The sequence below is a fragment of the Drosophila erecta genome, unplaced genomic scaffold (assembly GCF_003286155.1).
Source record: "Drosophila erecta strain 14021-0224.00,06,07 unplaced genomic scaffold, DereRS2 tig00000021-arrow-pilon, whole genome shotgun sequence".
In the NCBI taxonomy this organism is placed as follows: domain Eukaryota; kingdom Metazoa; phylum Arthropoda; class Insecta; order Diptera; family Drosophilidae; genus Drosophila; species Drosophila erecta.
The window spans coordinates 12,098,574-12,119,140 of record NW_020825198.1 but is presented as its reverse complement, the minus strand read 5'-3'; the positions used below and the strand labels follow the sequence as shown (position 1 = coordinate 12,119,140).

General features: G+C 43.5%; 2 protein-coding genes across 3 annotated transcripts in view; both read left to right on the top strand.

Annotated features, from left to right (window-relative positions):
* Positions 1 to 20,567, top strand: part of LOC6544700 — a 92,767-nt gene that overhangs the window by 63,974 nt on the left and 8,226 nt on the right. Inside the window, exon 1 of one of the 2 annotated variants that reach the window (XM_026977892.1) lies at positions 15,470 to 16,378. The exons of the other annotated variant lie outside the window; for it this stretch is intronic. Within the exon in view, the coding sequence (XP_026833693.1) occupies positions 15,470 to 16,378 (909 nt within the window). Of the gene's footprint in view, positions 1 to 15,469; positions 16,379 to 20,567 lie in introns of those variants that run through there. 2 annotated transcript variants of the gene reach the window in all.
* LOC6544702 (mpv17-like protein 2) lies at positions 8,515 to 9,345 on the top strand. The gene has a single exon (XM_001972420.3). It carries the CDS (start codon positions 8,631 to 8,633, stop codon positions 9,219 to 9,221), a length of 591 nt encoding a protein of 196 aa, XP_001972456.1. The 5' UTR covers positions 8,515 to 8,630; the 3' UTR covers positions 9,222 to 9,345.

Sequence of the window (20,567 nt, the reverse complement as noted above, 5' to 3'; positions counted from 1 at the left end):
ATGTCCAAAGACTCAAGTTCAACAGTCCATAACTCAACTTATCTTAATCGGATTTTGATATGGCATACCTTTAAATGTTTCTGGAGCAATTCTCTAAAAGACTGCATTTAAATTTAGAAATTTATTTTTTTTTTAATTTTTTGGTAATTTTCGTGTAATTTTTTCTGATGTTAAGATGTAGAAACTCAAAAATGTCCAAAGACTCAAGTTCAACAGTCCATAGCTCAACTTATCTTAATCGGATTTTGATGTGGCATACCTTTAAATGTTTCTGGAGCAATTCTCTAAAGATCTGCATTCAAATTTAACATTTTATTTTTTTTTTAATTTTTTGGTAATTTTTGTGTAATTTTTTCTGATGTTATGATGTAGAAACTCAAAAATGTCCAAAGACTCAAGTTCAACAGTCCATAACTCAACTTATCTTAATCGGATTTTGATGTGGCATACCTTTAAATGTTTCTGGAGCAATTCTCTAAAAGACTGCATTCAAATTTAACATTTTATTTTTTTTTTAATTTTTTGGTAATTTTTGTGAAATTTTTTTTGATGTTATGATGTATAAACTCAAAAATGTCCAAAGACTCAAGTTCAACAGTCCATAACTCAACTTATCTTAATCGGATTTTGATGTGGCATACCTTTAAATGTTTCTGGAGCAATTCTCTAAAAGACTGCATTTAAATTTAGAAATTTATTTTTTTTTAATTTTTTTGTAATTTATTTGATCTTATGATGTCGTAGAAATTCAAAAAAATTAAAGTATGGTCCAAGGCTGAAGTTCTAAATTCCATAACTCAACTTATCTTAAGAAATTTTTTTTTTTTAATTTTGTTGTAAAAATTATTGAAATTTCTCGTTTGCACTTCCATTAGCTGAGTAAGGGATATCTGATATTCGGGGAACTCGACTATAGCATTTTATTTTGGTGTTTTTTAAATTACCATTGGTGCGAGTAGCTGGCTTGCACCCATATTTGCAATATAAAAGCTGTTATATATCCTAAGAATTTCTTTAAAATTAAAGGTTCACGGTTTCTGTATCATTGAGACTTCTTTGGCTCAATTCAGGTCCTGTCCTTCCTTTCCAGTGTTTTATAGATTCCTTTTTATTGTCACCAGTATCGCAGCCAGTCCAGCTTGTCGTTCCCTTCGCTCGCAAACTACAAGATACAACGATTCTAGGAACAACTTCCGTTCATTGTTTTCCGCACGCATGGGACATTCGGCCTTTGTGTCTAATTACAATTTGCTCTTTGTCCAACGGAGCGTATGCGTAATCATAGAGACGGCAAAAGGAAGCTGGGGCATACAGAATGTTCCGCCGTGGAGTGGGAATCAAATTACATTGACAACAAGTTTTTGCCGGCTTTTCACCGGACAGAGAATGAGAATGGAAACAAAAGCACCTGAAGGCCAAAGTAAAAACAGCGCCCAGTTTCGACATTATTTTCTGGGCGAGATGAGAATGGGGATTGTGAATGTATATGGATGAAAGCCCGCAGCTCAACAAATACGCCGGGGACTAGTCAAAGCAAATAGCGCTGTGAAAATATTTGAATCTGAAATATGCATAAAATGTGGAAAAACGAATTCAAAGCTTGGCGAAATAAATAAATAGCGAATGCAAACAAAGTGGAAAATAAAAATCATGAAAACAAAAGGAGGGCAAGGAAACTTCCATTCCATTCTCAAAGTAAAACAATCAAAATTTTCGCCCCATTAAATTTTGTATGGTACTCGTTCCACCGAAGTTTTCCCAGTTTCCTCTTCAATTTTTCGCCATTTTCTCATTTATCCAGCAGCATACACACTCGCTGTCCTGTATGTGCCCTAAATTGACTTTCTGCTCAATGTTCAAAGCATCCTCTGATTTTCGTCTTCTTTTTGTAGCTGAAGCTTCCTGGCATCCTCGTAAATATTTTGTTGACATTCATCTATTTACAAAACCGATCTAAGCGCAGACTGAAAAATGTCAGCTAAATTTTAGCGCAAATTGATTTTGATTTATGACATTGTTTTTGCAAATCCAGCTTTAGCCGTGTTGATACAGATCGAACCTTGTCAATAAAGCAGATAATATGCGGTGTATGTTGGCTTTAAATCTCGCTTGAATCTTATTAAATTTATCACAAATGGAAAACAAACGTAATTAAATAATATTTGCCTTTTTGAGTTAGCTGGCGCCCGGGGCAGTCATAAATTACCATTTGTTTAATATTAATTAGTGAGTCTATAAATACACAGACGTTTATGAATTATGCACATTTTTAGCTGATTTAATATGCAACAATAAAGATAGTAAAATAAATTTGTACTTTGTAGCAAGCTCATTAATTCGAATTTTTGATTTGTTTTAATCTGACATTTTACTTGTTTGCGTACATGGATGCAATTGCTTTGTTTGCAGATGCATTATTTTATTTAATTAGTTTGAAAATTGGAGCTTACCTTGGAAGTATCACCAATCTGGCCTAAGGTGTGACATTTTAACTTAATTTAATATTCCCATAGTAAGCAGAGCCCCACTTCAACGTGGATATCTAGTTTAAGTGCCATTAATTTGGCTGGTTAGCCAACCAAAATTAATGTACATAGTGGAGTAGCTGGGAGGCAGCATTATATTGTAATTTCAGAGACCAACTTAAATATTTAGCTCATGGTTACCCAGGCCCTCGAGTTAACTTTCATCTCCAGAGTGTGCCAGAATAACCTGGCCGAAAGTAAGGCAACCTGGGTGGGTACCTGGCTAGTAAGTGTGACATTCTGCAGCTGCCAGGACATGCTTCAAGCCCATTAAAACTAATTACTCATAATCATTTTGGCTGCTGCTCCACTGCCTCTGGGAAACCCATCCCATGACTCCTGGCGAGCGACAGTCGCAGCTGCCACATACACATGGAAATTAATTAAAATTAAAATGGGAGTGGAAATGTAAATGGAAATGGAAATGGAAATGGAGCCCAGCGAACTCAAGTCCTGGGTGATCCACATGGAAACGCCTCAACCACAGATGATGGGAAAATTAGTGGCAGGCAAAAGAGCCATGGAGATGAGTCAAATGTACAAAGTCAAGTGCGCGGCAGCGGCCGATGAAAAATCTCAGCGAAATTAATTAAATTCTGCAATTTAAGGCACTCCCCGTTGGCATCGCCGACTCCTGCTGTTCCACGGGGCGTATGTGTGATGCTTTCATCCTGATTATATTTGGTATCACTGCACGGGCTCTCTTTCGGGCACCTGGGTGCGTTGACCTTTCGGCCTGACATTTGCTCGCCATGCAAGGAATGCGGGCCAGGACCAGGTGCCTCTGGTGCACTGGCAAAAAAATTATGCTGAAAATCAAATCAACTTAGCTTTATCAAGCAATTACTTTAAAATGCCTTTTGGGTTTGTCATATAATTGAAATATTCATTGAAATCTATTTTCGCAAAAGCTTTTGACATATATTTATAATATGAATATCATACTAACCCACAACGACTTATTTTCCTCTGTAATTGTTTGTTTTGCATCATGCCGTAGATGTGTGTGCGTATGTGTGTGTAGGTCCTGCAGGCATAACCTTCCTCCTGCCACCGCCCGCCAGATGGCGCCACATCTGCAGCGCTGTCGAGCGCAACGCAGCGCAAAATTATTCTAATTAGAGTGCCCCACCCCCCGCAAAACCGTGATATCCTTTACAGAGCCTTTGAAAAGTTAGTTCAGTTGGACACGGAGTGGGACAGACTCGCCTGTGTGTGTTTCTAATTTGTCTGTTATTTTTCTGGCTTTAAGCACTCCAGTTTACCAGCAGTTACACTCCTTTCAAAGAGCTAATGTGTGTGCGAATGGAGAAGCTTCAAGTAAAATGTATTTACCTTTCTGATTTTAAATTGAGTCTAAAGCACTTAGTATATTACCCTCTCTTGAGCAAAGCTCAAACACTATGCCTTTATAGGTATATATATATTTAAAATTATTAATAACTCTTCAAGAAGGAGCAGTTCTTATATCAAATATAAATAAATTATAATTCTTCAGTGTGAACATTTCCAAAGCTGTGACAAAATGAAATTTTTACATGTGATGGCAACCAGAATTTATGTGGTAATCTCACGGCATGGCGACATGGACCAGGACTTATGTACATGATTTATCTTGAGTTGAATAACAAAGGCCGTGGCGGTGGCGGTGGCGTTGGCACTTCCTTTGCGTGAGGCAGCTCCACCGCATCCCGTTCCATGAATCACCCGCCGAGTGGCAACGTGTGCTTAATAGTTTAACGCTTCGTGTGCCACTTAGCTGGGCGTGAATGCCTATCCTAAGGAGGAGGCAGCAGCCAGGAGCTGCCACACCCTCATCCCTCCCCACATGCTCCGTGCAATCCTGCTGATAATAATGGCAAAGTACTGCAGGAGCTGGCAATGGCGGTGATGATGCAGTCTGTCTGCCGGAGCAACCCCCATCCCCGACAGCACTCATTTTTCGTTTCTGGCGTTAGTGGATCCTTCTCAGTTACAAATCCGCGACGTTCTTTTCTGCATGCCTGACATTTTGCTACGCTTACGCGACCCCAGCCAATTTCATCTTGTTCCGCCTCATGAACGGACGGACAGCCAAACGGACGGACACCGATTCCGATTCCGACTCCGAGCGGAGTCCTGGTGGCCATGTCCTCTCAGCCTGACATCGCGTGTCGCATGATGTATGACATTTTTGCGCCTCATAAACAGCTGTGTTTCACCCATGGTAATAAGGTACTTACACTTGGCGAAACGCTGGGGTACTTGCTGCGCAACTCTTAATACAAGATTAGCACTTCAAATACATTCTTAAATTCGGATGAATCTGTAATAATTAAGTACTATTCAGACAACTATTAAGACAACAGAAAAAATAAATCCGAAGTAAAATATTTAACACCTAAATAGTTGAAGCTTCTTTTCAAATTTCATTCAAAATGCAACACAATGCACTTTCAAATTTAAGGCACATTTCTCGGAGTGCTCATGTTTCGCGAACCAGGACACCTGTCATCCTCTGCTCCTGCCGCCACCTCACCTGGTTGTTCTTTTGTTTTTGTGCATCGTCCAGACAGCCTGTGCACAGTGGGTGGGTATATTTGTATTGGGTTGGAGCTTGGGCTTGGGGTTGGGGTTGGGGTTGGGGCGGGGTTTTTGGGGCGGTCTCGTGTTGTTGTTTGCCTTCGCTTGCCTTAACGAAATTGGCACGACTGGCGGGTGACGACGATGCCGACGTGTTGACTGTTTGGATGTTTGGCTATTTGCTCGTTTACGTTAACGGTGAGCTGACTTATTTTCCTCGGCGGTGCAGTTCAAATATGCCGGGGGTTCCGTTACCCGCAACTGGTTGACTGCACGAGTCAAGTGAATTGACCTTTGATCCTTTCGAATTTTCGAATTCCGTTTGAATTCCGTTTGCTTGCCAGCTAAAAACAATTATTCAACTGCACAGATAGACATAGTCGGAAATGTCCTCCTTTTACGGACAGAGCATTAAATTTATCCTACCATTTCGAATATCGATTTAATATTTTTGGTAAATATTTATTGTTGGATATCTTATTTTTCTGGCTTAATGCTATCTGCGACTTTTATATCGAAGTCCAGCAAAAACTGCGTATGTTTTTCACATTGGCTCAGAGAATATGTCAGCCGAAATGTAGAGGAATTTAAATTTTTTTATGCCATTCATGCCATTCCACATAAAAAAAGTGGATTAAGTGGCCAACATTTTTTAATATTTTGCTATCAGTAGCTGTCGGACAACGATCCTGAAATAAATATGGCACAACATGAAAAGAGAAGTTGCATTAAACAAGAAGAAGTACAATTTTAAAACGAAGCTAAAATGAAATTAGTGGACAACACATTTTTTAAAGAACTGCAGAATACACAGATGGCTGCCTTTGACGGGCAGATTTTATTTGGAGTGTACAGTAAACAGCCAAAGTTTCCCATCCACTAATTGAATAAGTTAGTTTTCCGGAACGGAACATGCGGTTATAGTTGGCTTCCTTTGGTTCGGCGGAGTGGAATGGATACCCCGGAGCACGAAATGTTGCACACAGAGATGGCTTAACTTTTCGACTGCCATTTATTTGCAAACACACTCATCATCATTTCGGTCTGGCCGTGCCGAAAAACCATTAAAATCACATTTGGATTTAATTTGCATAAATTGAAGGCGAGCCAGCCAGTGGAAAATGAAGCCGAATGGCAGTCTAAACATGCACTAAAGCGCCATTCAAAATCGATTCGAAATCAATTAGAGAGTGATTTGCAATATATATTAAATGAAATGCTTAGCCACTGTGAAGAAAATCAACCAAAACGCTAGAATTTTGTCCGGGATCCTTTAAAATGTGGGGTCCAAGGACACGAGGAGGATTATGACACTTTTTGCGGCTCGCTGCCTGCACATTCGGCTTTTGCTTTTATTGAGCGAAATGAAAAATTCAATTAAAATGCACACATGCTCGCAACCCCTTAAAAACCCCCAAAACCCTTAAAAAACCCGGCAACATCATCCCGCAGCGGGCCAAAAAAATTGAGAGCGGAACGAACGGGGATTGCTGGCTGGCAGGAAAAACGAAAGGAAACGAAAATGTGAGAAATCAGCATAACAAAGTGGGAAAAACTATGAAAATGCATGGCCGCTTTCACTTTAGTTCTTTTTGTCATACTTTCTTTTTCCATTTGTTTTCCTTTTTTTGCTTTTTGGTAGCTTTTCGCCACGCTCCAGGAGCCTGGCTAACATCCAGCTAGACGTACTCGTGTGTCCATGGCACTCGGCGCAGGCGACACAATATAGCATCTCCATATCTCTCCGGTGCTCCCAAAGGGTTACGGGTTGGAAGTGCCAGTATGTAAATAGCCGAGTGCTCCAAGCCCATTACATTTGCACAATGAATTAGACCTGGAAGGCTTTTTTACGGCAGGTCCTGCGAAGGAACTAGCCGAACCAGCGTTTATTGTTGTCGTCCTATGCGAGTTACAATTTCGGGACTGGGATATGAAAATTCGACGGTTACCATGGAACGTATCATATAGTAGAACGCACTAGTTGCAAGTGAATAATTAATTAAATTCATGAATATTGTAGGAGTTTAAAACTGTTCACATGCGTTCTGTTCTGGGAAAAAAGCGATTTTTGGCCAGCTTATCGGTCGAAAATGAACGGAAAAATGGCTCTGCCAATTATTTCTGTACAAATTTACACTGACACGTTCCTGTCGATTATTTTTGATTGCGCATTAACGTTTATTATTTTGGATTCTGTGCCATTTTGGAGCTGACACCGTGGCATTTTCCAAAATGCGCATATTAAACGCGGGCAAATAATGCAGCGAATGCATGGAAAACAGTAAATACATCTGTGTATCGCGATGCTAATGAAACAAATGCCAACACCCCCGACCTCATGTGCTGTCAGAATCATTTGATTTGAGGGGGGAATCCCACCTAGCAAACAAAACCGAAAACTGCGAGCTGAATTTACGGGTGAACCGACAGTCGGAAGCGGGGAACTGAAAACGGGACGGGCGCGTTGGTGGAACTCGGTTTTATGGCGGATTTCGACGGAATATAAAAATAAAATTGGATTTTAGCGTAGATCGTAGAAGGCCGTAAATATTTTTCAATTCACTGGCCCCAAAAGTGGGCCGAGAGGGGGGGCTTGGCACATGTGATTTCCCCAAGGGGCGCAAAAGGGGAACAAAGGGGCGCAAACGAGCGCAAAGGGGTTGCATTTGGGTTCTGCGGTTGCGAATCGCGTGCGAATGATTTGGCAGTATTAACTCACCGACACCCGGGATGGCAAAAAATTGTCCGCTGGAGGCGTGAAGACACAAACACTCAAACCCCCAAGTAGGGGGATGCTGGGATACGGAGGAGCAACATGTGGGGTGGGGGATTATCGAGCGGTATGGAAGCCTCATTTGAATGCCGAGCAAAGCGATTCCTTTTTTTTGGCTTCGGTGCGTGTGGGCGGGCAACCCTTTTTGGTCCTTTCAACGGCGGTGGGAGTCCTTTTCCTTAGGCATTAGATATAGGTTGGAGCCCGCTTTGGCTACCTCAACAAATCCTGCGAAAACTCATTTCGTGTTGCTGGCGCCAAATTGATTTCATTGCCTGTTTGTGTTTTGTTTGCGCAGCTAAATGCCAAATTCCCTCTATCCTCTTCGAATCCTTTTGTTTGTAGAGAATAATTTCTAGTGGCGGTTTCGCCTTTATCTTGAACAAATATATAAGGGCATTCCTGCGGCATTTTGATTAAAACTTTGATTGGAATTTGTAGGATGGTTGGCGAATTCTTGCTAACGTGGCGTGAAACTCGTTAAATATGTTTTTGAAACGCATTAAGATATAGAAGATTACAAAATACATAAAGGAAAATGTACATATTAATTAGAACAAACTAGAAGTAGATAAATAGGGCCATTTTAGCTTAGTTTTTGGGGCCGAAAGATTTTAACAATCAATCTAGTTATCTTTTATCAGTATTGAAGTAACATAATTATGAACTGAACAAATATTGGATTTGCACTTCTAAATTAAAGTTTCTTTGAGAAATGCGTCAAGATGATTAGCACAGGAGGAGGCACCACTAGGAACAGGGGATCCTAGATGGCACTACGCGTGCTATGGAAGCGAATGGCGCACGCCTTGGACCGGTTTCACCAGTTGGCCTTCAGCCCGAAGTATCTCCTATATACCAACATCGGGATCTCAGTGGGCCTGAGCATGGTGGGCGACACCATGGAGCAGTCCTATGAGCGCTTCATCGGAGAGCTTCCGGGTTGGAACCGGACGCGTACCGTTCGGATGGGCATTTCCGGGCTCACGGTGGGCCTGGTCTGCCACTATTGGTACAAACACCTGGACTACTTGTTTCCCAAGCGCACCTATAGGGTGGTGGTTATCAAGATTCTGCTGGACCAGTTCATCTGCTCACCCTTTTACATCGCCGTTTTCTTCCTCACGATGGCCGTACTGGAGGACAACACGTGGGAGGAGCTGCAGCAGGAGATTAGGGATAAGGCACTAGTCTTGTACGCTGCTGAGTGGACCGTGTGGCCCTTGGCACAGTTCATCAACTTTCTGCTGATCAAGCCGCAGTACAGGGTATTCTATGACAACACCATCAGCTTGGGTTACGATATCTATACGTCCCAAGTTAAGTATCGTAAGAAGCCGGAGCCAAGGGAGGATTCGTAAATAGATGCAAATAGTTGGAATATTACGCTGCTCAAATCTAAAGTGCCACTGCAAATTATACAACAGTCCTGTAAAATATTTACTTAATGCAATATTTAGAAGTAAATTTCTTCTTCAACAAAAATGGACTTCAATATGAATCTGTATTAGCAACTATACTTTAAGCAAATTTTAAACAAATGTCCACGTATGACAGATTTAAAGTAGTTGCACCTTTCCAGCTATCGCTTTATTACAAATTCTGAAAATAATTCATTATCATTGTGTAGGGTTTTAGGGTAATACATCATTGTATTCTAATGCTGACGCTGGCTCAACCTGACGCCATGTCTCCGGATGTCAAGCTGGTCCTCCTCCTGTTTCCCGAGGACGAAAGGTGACCCCCGCCCCGACTCGTGGAAGGATGACTCCTTGTCAAATGCAGAACGTGGGCGGACCTTCTGTGGGGAGGGACTGCGAAAGAGCAGATTCTGGGCGGAATTCTGGGTGAATGGCATCGAGGACCAGAGAGACACTCGAGCCGTAAGCCCTCGACGTGGAATTGTGTCAAGCGTACAAAATAAATAAAAGCACAGGCCCGGCACGAATGAAAAAAATGCAAAAAGAAAGGGAAATCAAGTGACAAAATTGATGTCAAGATGAGCGAGTGCCGACCGTGCCAGGATATATCCACATCCAGGGGGCGAGAACCGGGCTTCACGGCCACCGCCAGTTGACACCACCAAGGATAGACACTCGCATCCACTCACACACATGTCAACTAATACAATTTAAATCTCTTAACATGATTTGCCGCTTTCTTTTCATTTTGTTGGATTTTATGCCATTATCCCTTTTGGTCTCCTCGTGTCCTTTTGGCTACCGAATTGCCAGGCGCAACGAGATGTCATCTCTCCTTCTACAGTGGATGAAGCAAGGGATTTGTGTGTCAGCTACTCTTAATTTATTGAAACTGGCGGGAGAATATACATTTAATTACAGGTGCCGAAGCCTTTTGCACCATTTTTATTACTTATATATTCGATTAACATTTAAGTACTTCTCTTCATGGTTTTCAAGTGCTACGTATTCAGTCGCCACTGAAAGTCCCATTTGGTCCACTGTGCATTCCATTCCCATTGCTTTTACCCACTGGCAAGTTGACTTCCTGTCCTTAATGTTATCTCTCCCAAGGAGGATGCGCCTTTAAGGAGCAAGGACACCAAGGACACCAAGGAGACCAAGGACTGCGGCCAAAGGGTTTATTTATTTGGTTTAGCGGCGGACTGGCTTGCCTTAGTCGCTCCATCCTCATTTTGTGATTTAATTTAAAAGCTCAGTTCCAGTCCCACCCAGCGGAATCCTTTTCCGGCGGAGTGGGTGGATCCGGGGGCTTTTCGGCACGTGGCCAGCCAACTCAGTTGGGGTCCCCGATGAGTTGTGTGCGTGGTTAGAGTATCCCGAAATGAGACTACGTGTTGATGAAGGCACCGCCAACGGCTAACCAAAACCAGAAACAAGTAAAAATGGGACTGGAAATGAAGCTGTTTGAGGATTTCATATCTCAATTAATTAAAAAAGTATTTGCTATTTGAGGGAATGAAAGATGATTAAAATATGAATTAAAACATTAAGTAAAATCACGCATTGGATTTGACTCTCTATTCCTGCGCGACTCGTGCAAATATAAGTTCAAGTTGGCTTAATGCCATGGTAAAAATGTTGACACCTGCTGTGAGCAATTAGATAAGCACCCATTGAAAGCCTGTGCAGGGATCTGATCGATATCTACTATACGAGTATACGCGTATATGGAGGATTCTGTGCCATTTGGGGGTCGAGCCACCCACGCACCCATCAGGTTCAGGTGGGGCAGCCACGTTCAGTTAATTGGCACTCAGAGCCTTCAAACAGAAATGCCAATGATGTTTGTCTACGAAATTACCCCGACTGGAGGGCAGAGATGTACGGTTATGTTACGCAGCCTCTACAAGCACTGTATGTTCTGGAGGTTCCCGTACAATCCTCCGGACTACGGAGTCTGTCTACGGCTTCCGACTGGCCCACCCGACCGTAACCTATGCCCTTGTAATGGCATTGTGTGTAAATACAGAGCGGGAAAAGGGTTGTACCACTTGCAGGCCCACAAAGCAAAAAGATAATATACTTGAGTTTACATAAAGTAATGTTTTTGGTATTTATCTACTCTCGCTTAGCAAGCTGTTCGTGTTTCCATTTTGCTTATCTACTTAAGGCACCGAATTTTTCTCAGTGCACTCCGGCTACTGGCAAACAAAATGAGTACAAGCATGAAAATAAAAGGAAGTGGAGCCTTGTGTAGTCACATGCCCAGCAGTTATAATTCCATTTGCGATCATAAAAATGCATTACGATGGTAAGCTGCCCATAACAGGCCACTTAATTAACGAGCAGGTCAAGCACTAGACCCGCCCTTTGTTTCGCCGAGTGTACGACAACACAAGTATAAGTATAAGGCAGAAAATGGGTCCAAACCGAAATGCCATAACTGCCTTGTGAACACGTGGCATATGTTGCTGATGGCGGGGACGCCCCTCCATTGCAAAAGTTGCGTCAACTTAATTAACCATAAATTAGCCAGGATTCACGCGTTTTTAACGACTTGTTTGTTCGCCAGGGAGCGAGATGAGGGAATGACAGTCATGGCTCTGTCCCATCATGATGGCCCTAAGTCCATCTGTCAGCCAACTTGAACGAGTTAATTTATTTATCTTGCCACAGCAGCAGCAACATCGCCAGAACCCCGTTCTAATGCCAGTTGATTTATCTAGCTGAGCTGCTCAAAACTTTCTGTCCAGGATGGGGCATCTCGTTGCTCCGACGAAGTCCCATTGCGGACAGCATTGATAGATATGGGTGTAAACAAGCTGCTGCTCCGTTTAAGCAAAGATAAGCCCGGCAAATCTGGGCATTAACTCGCTACAGTAAATGGATAATAAATGCAGTCATTACAAGGGGACTTAAAAAGCATAGGCAGTAGTTCAGTATGAGAACGGAAATAGAGGCTCCTAATCGAAAACTGATTTTGAAACAGAGCCTATCACTCAAAAATGGTAGCTCATTTACTAGCGCAGCAATGAGTGATGCTTTATATTACCTTATAAGTGCTGAACAAACTTCGGATTCACACAGAATATGTATCTTAAGTAAAGATATTAACCACCCAAGTGTAATCCAGGGCTATCAAGTCTTCGAAAATGTGCCGCCCCCATTACATTATATGAATATTCCGCTGAAATCCCTAGTGGTAAGAGTTTGGAAAACTTTTAAGGCAACTTGAGCATAGTTTGTGGGCGAATCCCTTTGACCCGTTTCCGTTCCGTTTGGCATCGGTCAAGAGGCTTCCTGGAGGGCCATGATATTTCACAGCTGTTTGGGTAGTAAATCAACCGCATAATGGAGCCATACAAAGGCCATCCAACATCCAACATCCAGCATCCAATGGCCAACAATCCAGCTGGGCCCCTTTGGGCCTCCGCTGCTGCTGTGGCGGACTAGTCGATGATTAAAAACTCTTAATTGTTGGGCTCTGGAAAATTGAATGAGCATTAAAGTGCCCAACCGGCGGGATGGAGTGGGGGAGATCATGAATCGTGGTCGGGCAACTCCATGCGAGCTTTTCAATCCGGTTCGCATATTTAAGCGTAATACCTTCAATCCCTGAATACCCGGATAACTTTTACGCCTGCCCTGGCAATGGAATCGCACTAAAATCGGCAACAGCGGCGCAAACAGCAATCGCAGAAAGCACGGCAAAAACATCAGCAGCCACCACAACAACAATCAAAATGAGAGCAACAAATTTTAACGAGCACCACAAAACCCCAGTGCTCTGCTTTTTTAAGCCGCTTTCATTTACCCGGGCCAAAACCCCCTCGAAAGTCCCCGCTCCACCTCCCGCATTGTTTTTCCCGCACTCCGAGTTGTGTAATTACAAAAAAGCCGCGGGCTGAAGTTGGGAGCAAAACTTGACAAATGGCACGACGGTGGATTGGATTGGAGTGGAGCGGTGTGGAGCGGTGTGGAGTGGAGTGGAGGGAGCGGGCCGGTTAACCAGGATAATAGGATGAAGCAAATGAAGCTGGGACTTTCCAGTTGCAGTGGAAAGTGTGTACAACAAGCACAGCGGAATAATAATAACAAAAGAAAAGAAAAGCACACAACAAATCGCAGCACAGAAACGTTGACTCAAAAATCTGTTAAGGACATATCCAACTGGGTTTTTTTCTCCCCCCCTCTGTTTCCCAAATGGAACATCGCCGCAGGTGTCGTGTCCGTCGGAAACAAAAAAGGAAAAAAATTAAAAAAGAAACAGGATTCGCGACGCGTGGCTACGGATTTATTCGACGGGGGCTGGGAAACTCCCGAACATAGGGAAAAGTTTGTCGTATCTGGATTTCCATGTGCGATGCCACCGAATATGACAAATATGTTAAGCTATCTGGATGCTGTCTGAATTCACTTATTTGGTGTACGAATTTACGTACTCCGGTTGTCCAGGGTGTCAAGATACAAATGTTTTCGACACGTAGCCGTTTTGACATTTGGTTGCTTTCACATTTGTTCAGCAGCTCGATGAAAATAGTGAACATATCCTTTGATACCTGACTGGTCATATCTACCACTTTTTATATAGTAGACTCAAACTAGTGAAAAAGAAGGACTGTGAAAAACTGATTAAAAGTATGGTCACCACAAGGACACCATAACGCACACAACTATAACAAAGCCATCATTTCGGGGGCCCACACTGCGGATGAGTGATTTTTCAAGTATAAAACACTCATCCGCAGTGGTGGCCATTGCACCGCTGCAGTTTTTCATCAACGTCAGAATCAGATCGAATTTGGCCAGTGCGCGGCAGAAAATAATATTCGGATTCCCCAATGAGTTTGAAAAAAGGCAGTGGAATTGTGTGTCAGCTCAGCACGTCAATATTTCGCTGGCCATATCAAAGAGTCATTTGCAGGCCACCTTCGCGCAATCAGCGGCAATTCAGCCGGGTCATTCCCTCGGAGCCGCAGCCGGGTGGCACAAGCCACTCATCATCCTCCACATAAATATATAGTTGCAGGTGGTGGCAGCTCTTCTAGCCCAACAGTTGGTTGCACCAACTGCGCAATGCAGCAGGACCAAACGGGACCAAGCGGGTCCAACAGGACGAACAGGAGCAAAGCGGTGGGATGCACCGCAAAGTCCACTCCTCGGGGATTCCCACGCCGCACTCCTCGGCAAGCGGCAATTAAAATCTTGTATTCGAGTGGCGGGCGCAGCTGGGAAGTGCTTTAATTTCCCACGACGTACGAAAATCAACATGGCTTCAAAACAGACGTCGGGAGCAATCAACTCCGGCACCACCGAGATGAGCCTACACTGAGATAAAGGGCACGGAGCTTCTGGAAACTACTACTATGCTATTTGCTTAAAAAAGCGCAGTTTTCAGTGTCAAAAACAATTTTTAAAGGGTTGCCTAAATATTTATATTAACACATTTCTAACATTTCAATTTAAATTTGAAATGTTTTGAAAATCCAACCCCAAAACTATTGATTTTTAGTTTTTGCTACTTAAATTCTTATTAACTAATTAATTAGAGGTTTTACTAATGCATTTTCAATTTGTAAATACTTCTACAAAAACAGAATAAAGCAGAACGTTTTATTTATGGCATACGAAATACAAAATAAATAGATTGGTTTCGAGTTTGGATGAGTTGAGAGTTATGAAGGCTACATTGGCTATATTTTGTTGTGCATTTTCTGACTGTACGAAACGGAATCAAAACAAAACTCGTCAAGTGGGGGTAAAAAGGGGGAGCTTCTCCGGCGAAGAGCCGAGCCTGGCCGGAGGATTCCGGGCGGCGCATGCGTTCCGGCTGCACAGACTCCGGCGAATTGGGGCGCAAAAATCTCCAGAGATTGGCAGACACTCAGTTGCTGCAGGACTGTCGCGGAATACAGTTTGTCGAAACGACGAAGGAGCTCCGCTTTTTTTTCGGTCCGGCGCGATGTGAGCAAATCCTAGGGAACGCGCGCGAAAACTTCCCAACCCACTCCACTCCACTCCACTCCACCCACGAAAATAAAAGTATCGGCAGTATCTGTACGCCGTACAGGTGGAAAACCGTACGCAAGCAAGTCCGTAGTGGAATCTATAAATTGTATGATTGTTGAGGCAGCAGTGAAGTGTAGTAGAATTTAACCACGCCCTAAGAACCAAGCCACCCAGACATGGAGCACTTGCGACCGCTGAGCTACGAGGAGATGTGCCAAATGGAGCTGCTCCAGGCAGCCGGCGGATCAGCGTCATCCTCGGCTCCGCCGGCCATGATGCCCATCATGGTGATACCCACAGCACTTCTGCCGGCTGCCATAGACGGGGCCGCGGGCGGAGGAGTTCCAGGCGGAGGTGGTGGTGTTGGTGGTGGTGGTGGTGGGAGTGGGGCCATGGTGGAGCACTATTATCAGCTGCAGCCCACGCACCACCTCCTGCCAGCCGAGCCGTTACCAACGACAGCGACAGCAACAGCGAATTCCGGCGAATTGGCGCTCCTGCAAGGCGAACAGATTCCACACCCGAGCATCCAGCATCCACAGCAAATGAATATCCTGTGCACCGGAACACTGGGACGCCAAAGGATGCCGGCTTTGGCTGGTGGCGGGCATAATCCAAACATAAATCCCAATCCAAATCCCACGGTGGCGGCTACTTTGCCGCGCGGTTTCCAGCCCGCCGCCTTCGTTACGGACGTCGAGTCGGATTTCGAGGGCAGTGAATGCGGAGCGGGCAGCATGACCACCACCTGCATCCCGCACTTCCGCTTCGGAGCGTGCGGCCTTCAGTCCCTGCAACAGCAACACCATAACCACCACCAGCAGCAGCAGCAGCAGGATGCAGTGGTGGGCTGTGGCTCGCTGGCCTACATGATGGGCTCTGGCACCCTGGGCAGGGGGCGTCGTCTGGCCGGCGGGCAGGGCAAGCCCAAGAGGGTGTCCTTCAAGGGCGACAATCTGCCTCCGCCGTCGCCACCGCCGCCACCCGCCGTCGAGCTGGACGAGAATGGGCTGCCCATACCTGGTGGACCGGGCGATGCGGGTAGCTGCTCTTACATGCACTTCGACAACTACATGGACTACCAGGTGGGTGGATGAGTCGGGGGAGAAACAATGCGCAGATTAGTGGGGATGCCAGCACTCAAAACAAATAAGGCCTGACTTATGTTACTGAACGGCAATGAACCAAAACTTTAGTAAGAAGTATCGGATTGTCAGATAGATAGAAAGATAGATAGATAGATAGATGGATACATAGATAGATAGATAGATTGTTAGATAAATAGATTGTTTGATAGATAGATAGATAGATAGATAGATAGATAGATAGATAGATAGATAGATAGATAGATAGATAGATAGATAGATAGATAGATAGATAGATAGATAGAGAGATAGATAGATAGATAGATCAGTGTTTATAGATAGTGTTTGGTAACCTGCATCCATATGAAGCGTATCCAAATATTGACTATAGATATCCCACTTAAATTTCTTTCGCATTTCAAGAAGCTATTATCATAAAACGGCCACATAGATGTACCAAAGGTTGTCGTTAAGTTACAAAAAACTCTTTTACCTAACCATTAGCGTTGAAACTGAAGAGCAGAATAGAAATCCTGCAAGTGAAAGGTGGGTGGAAGTCTGATAACGATAAGACCGTTGCCGCCTTTGTAATTGGCATTCATGGCGTTTATCCCACAGAAATTGGATGAAGACAGGGAAGCATTTACGATTATTGCCGGCTCTTTGTGTTCGTGCCGCGATTTCACTGACAACACCGTCTGTCACCAAACGCACACTGAGCATAATTTGAGGTCACAGTCTGAAAGCAGTTTTAGAATCATTGTAGCTACGTAACTCATTCAGCTTTTTGACACACTACAAGAAAGCGTGAATAAGAACAAAAACCGTTTGAGACATTTCAAAAAGTATTTTTGCCAGTACATCGACTGCCTTAACAGAATCAAACGACCTGGCCTTCAATGGAAGATGTGGCGTTTTTATTTTCAACCAGATACGATCCGTTATGCAGATTCCGCCATAAAGGAGCTCGTATACTTTTATGCCGCACATATCCGTATCCCTTCATTAAACGATATTCCCCGCACTTGATTTGATTTGGAGGCGACACAAGGGGCATGGAAAGGTCAAATAATCGCTAAATCAGGGGAGAATATGACTGCAGAACGTCTGGCCCGATGAAAATTATTGGTCTCTTAATGCCGTTTACGATTTTGTGTCGAATCAATATTGATAAAGCACACTGGACTGCGATTTAGGACATAAGTTTATCAAACAGCACATAATTCCAAACGAAAACAAAGCTAAATATTGCTCTATACTAAAGTGCGGAAATTAAATAGCAGCTTAAATACATGCAAATATATTCCATGTTTATCATACGATGATAAGTGCACTTGCAGTGGTTTATTTAGTTAGACAAGTGCTCACATGCTGAAATATGCAAATTGGCTCTGTCAGATGTTGAATTTGAATTTGAGGTGTGGAGCCAAAAAGTTGTGTAAACTGTAGTGATTTTTAGCCATCTGAATCAGATGAATATTTAATTACTTGCGGCTGCATTGATTTCGATAGATAGAAAAAGCAATTGTTGCTGTTTCTTGTTGGGTGACAAACTACAACTTTTTTACGAAAAGTGGTGTAAAATACTAAAAGCGTTTGCCCCCATTTGTTCCAATTCAGTTGGCTATATTATCTTTTCGCTGTCGAGATACAGATAAAGAAATCTACGAAGGGGTCCAAACATGATAGATACCAACGATTTCATTTACCCTTACATGGGACACACATCCTTTGACCAAATCGCACAAATGATTATTTGCATGTAACTCAATTTGTTTGGGCTGCGAACTGGGGTGAATCAAATCCAGGACATGATTCCTAAGCGACTGCCAAAGCCACCAACAATAAACTGGCAAACTTAAGCTCAAGAACCCGAAAAGAGGGTGGGGCTGCCGGAGGCAAAGGGGTAAAATTGGTAAAAGGGATAAAAGGGGTAAAAGGTCTGGGACCGGGGCAATTGTCCTTCGGAACCATTATTCACTGGGAACGCTGTCATCTTTGGTCGCTGGCGCCATTTGTTCACATTTGAATAATAAATTAAATGTTGCAAATGTCGCTCTGTTGCAGTTGCAGATTCGGTTTTCAGTTTCAGTTGCCTTTCACCGGACCGGGCATTTGTCCAGCTCAAGATTCTTCTGCTCCTCCGAGCTTGGGTTTTTTATGCGTTCCGCCAAAGCCATAAAAATCGCCATTATTTTCAAGCTCCCCCACAAGTCTCTTACCTCCCATCTTCATTTCGCGCTTTGTTGCCTTGTCCACTTTCAGGACCTGCGGAAACACTGTGAAAAATTCCGGTACAGTGCTTCAGAGAATAGGAGATAATTTGATTATTTTTCATTTGATTGATATTTTCGATCGATTTTAAAATGATTTTGCATTATAAAAAAATAATTGAGCCTAACATCTTATTTCGAAACTATTGCATTGAAATAAAATGCGTTATCAAAAAAACACTAAGGGAAGAAAATAAGTGTATGCAAAATTTGTGGCTGTGCACTTTTTCATGCCCTATCCGTGTCGGTTGCTCCGCTTCAATGCTCCCCATCATAGAGTTTGCCGATAGTTTGCCAAATCCCCAACACTCCGCCTCTTTTCCATTGACACCGCCCAAAAATGTCGAGTCCACACTTTCGTTGGTACTGGTAGTCAAACTTTTCACTCCGCCCAGCGTTTCCGTTTCCTGTGTTCCGTGTGCAAATAGTTTCTGGCCGGCAGCCGGCGTTCTAGAACTTTTTTCAGTTCCGGCTCCACCGCAACTCCAAGTGACTTTTGATTGATGGACATGGTGGCTGCGTGTCAAGTTCGCCAGGACCAGGACACTCCAAATCCATTGTCCTGCTCCTGTTCGCGGCTGTTGAGCGGAATTGATGCGGCGTCTGCACATGACTCCTGAGAATGAAATTGCACAATCAGCCAAGTAAGGGCGCTCTGGGATTATTATTATTATAATCAAAGTTATATAGAGTTATTAAACTCGATTTAATGTCGAAGTTAGTTACTTGCGAGAAACATTTCTGATTTAGCCCGCACAACTTTCATAAGACAGCACTTTTATGCTTTGAATGATAACGCCATTTGCTGATTACGCACATCAATCTGTACCCGCTAAGGCATTAGTTAGACCACAACACATTGCAATTATCATCCGCTTAACGCGATCAGCAGCCAAATTACATTGAAGGCCAAATCCATTGAGACATGCAACACACACATTGGCCAGCCTGGGGCAATCAACTTTAAATTGTTTAATGAACACTTAGAACGTTTCGATTGCGATGGCACAAAACAAACACATCTTCCGAAGGCCATGGGGTGAAAAACAGAGGGACTGAGTGCGGACATTCGCCGGTCATCGCCCACATAAGTCGCAATGGGACGGCAGAATAAACAAACAAAATGCTTGGTCCTAACACAGCCATTGTGGCTAACGCCAACGGCCAACAGTCTGCAGTCCTTCGGGCCAATCTCCTGGGCCAGCACTAGAAAAATAAACTCGAAAGCTGAAATTTGTTGAGGCAACATCAAGTTTGGCTTTCCACAGTTCTATTTTCACAAATAATATTTCTTGATTTTTATTTGCTTTACATTGGAATTAGTTGACTTTCAAAACGATTTAGAATCAACTTTTATATCGTCCATAAACAATTACTAAAACAGCCACTCTCTTAGCTGCTACTATTATGGTATTTGATTTTTTCCCAGTGTAGTTTTGACTGTGTTTGGGTTTGGTTTCGGTTGTGCCTTCCAGGACTGCAACATTTGAATGTGGCTGTTGCCGGGGCAACCTCAGTACGGAAGGCAGAAATTACGTGGCAGCCACAAGGCAATTTTGTGGCGTGCGGAGGGAAGGGTGGAGGGGGCAGAGACTGATGTCCATCAGCGTGAAATGGCCAAATGACATTTGAAAAACTAAAAACAGCAGCGGGAACAGCAGCGGGAACAGCAGCTGGCAAGGACCGCAGTCGACAACTCCGGACTGTCGACATGCCTGCTGCGCACTCTCCGGGGTTCTTGGGTTCCGGAATCCGTACTCCGGACTCCGGACTCTAGACTCCGGACTCCGTAGACGGTGACCGAACAGCTACATCGCATCCGCCGTACAATAAGGGCGAATTGATAAAGCTGACCGCAGATTCGTTGTGCATTAGGTTCCTTTTATGGCCGAATCAATCATAATCAAAGCCGAGTG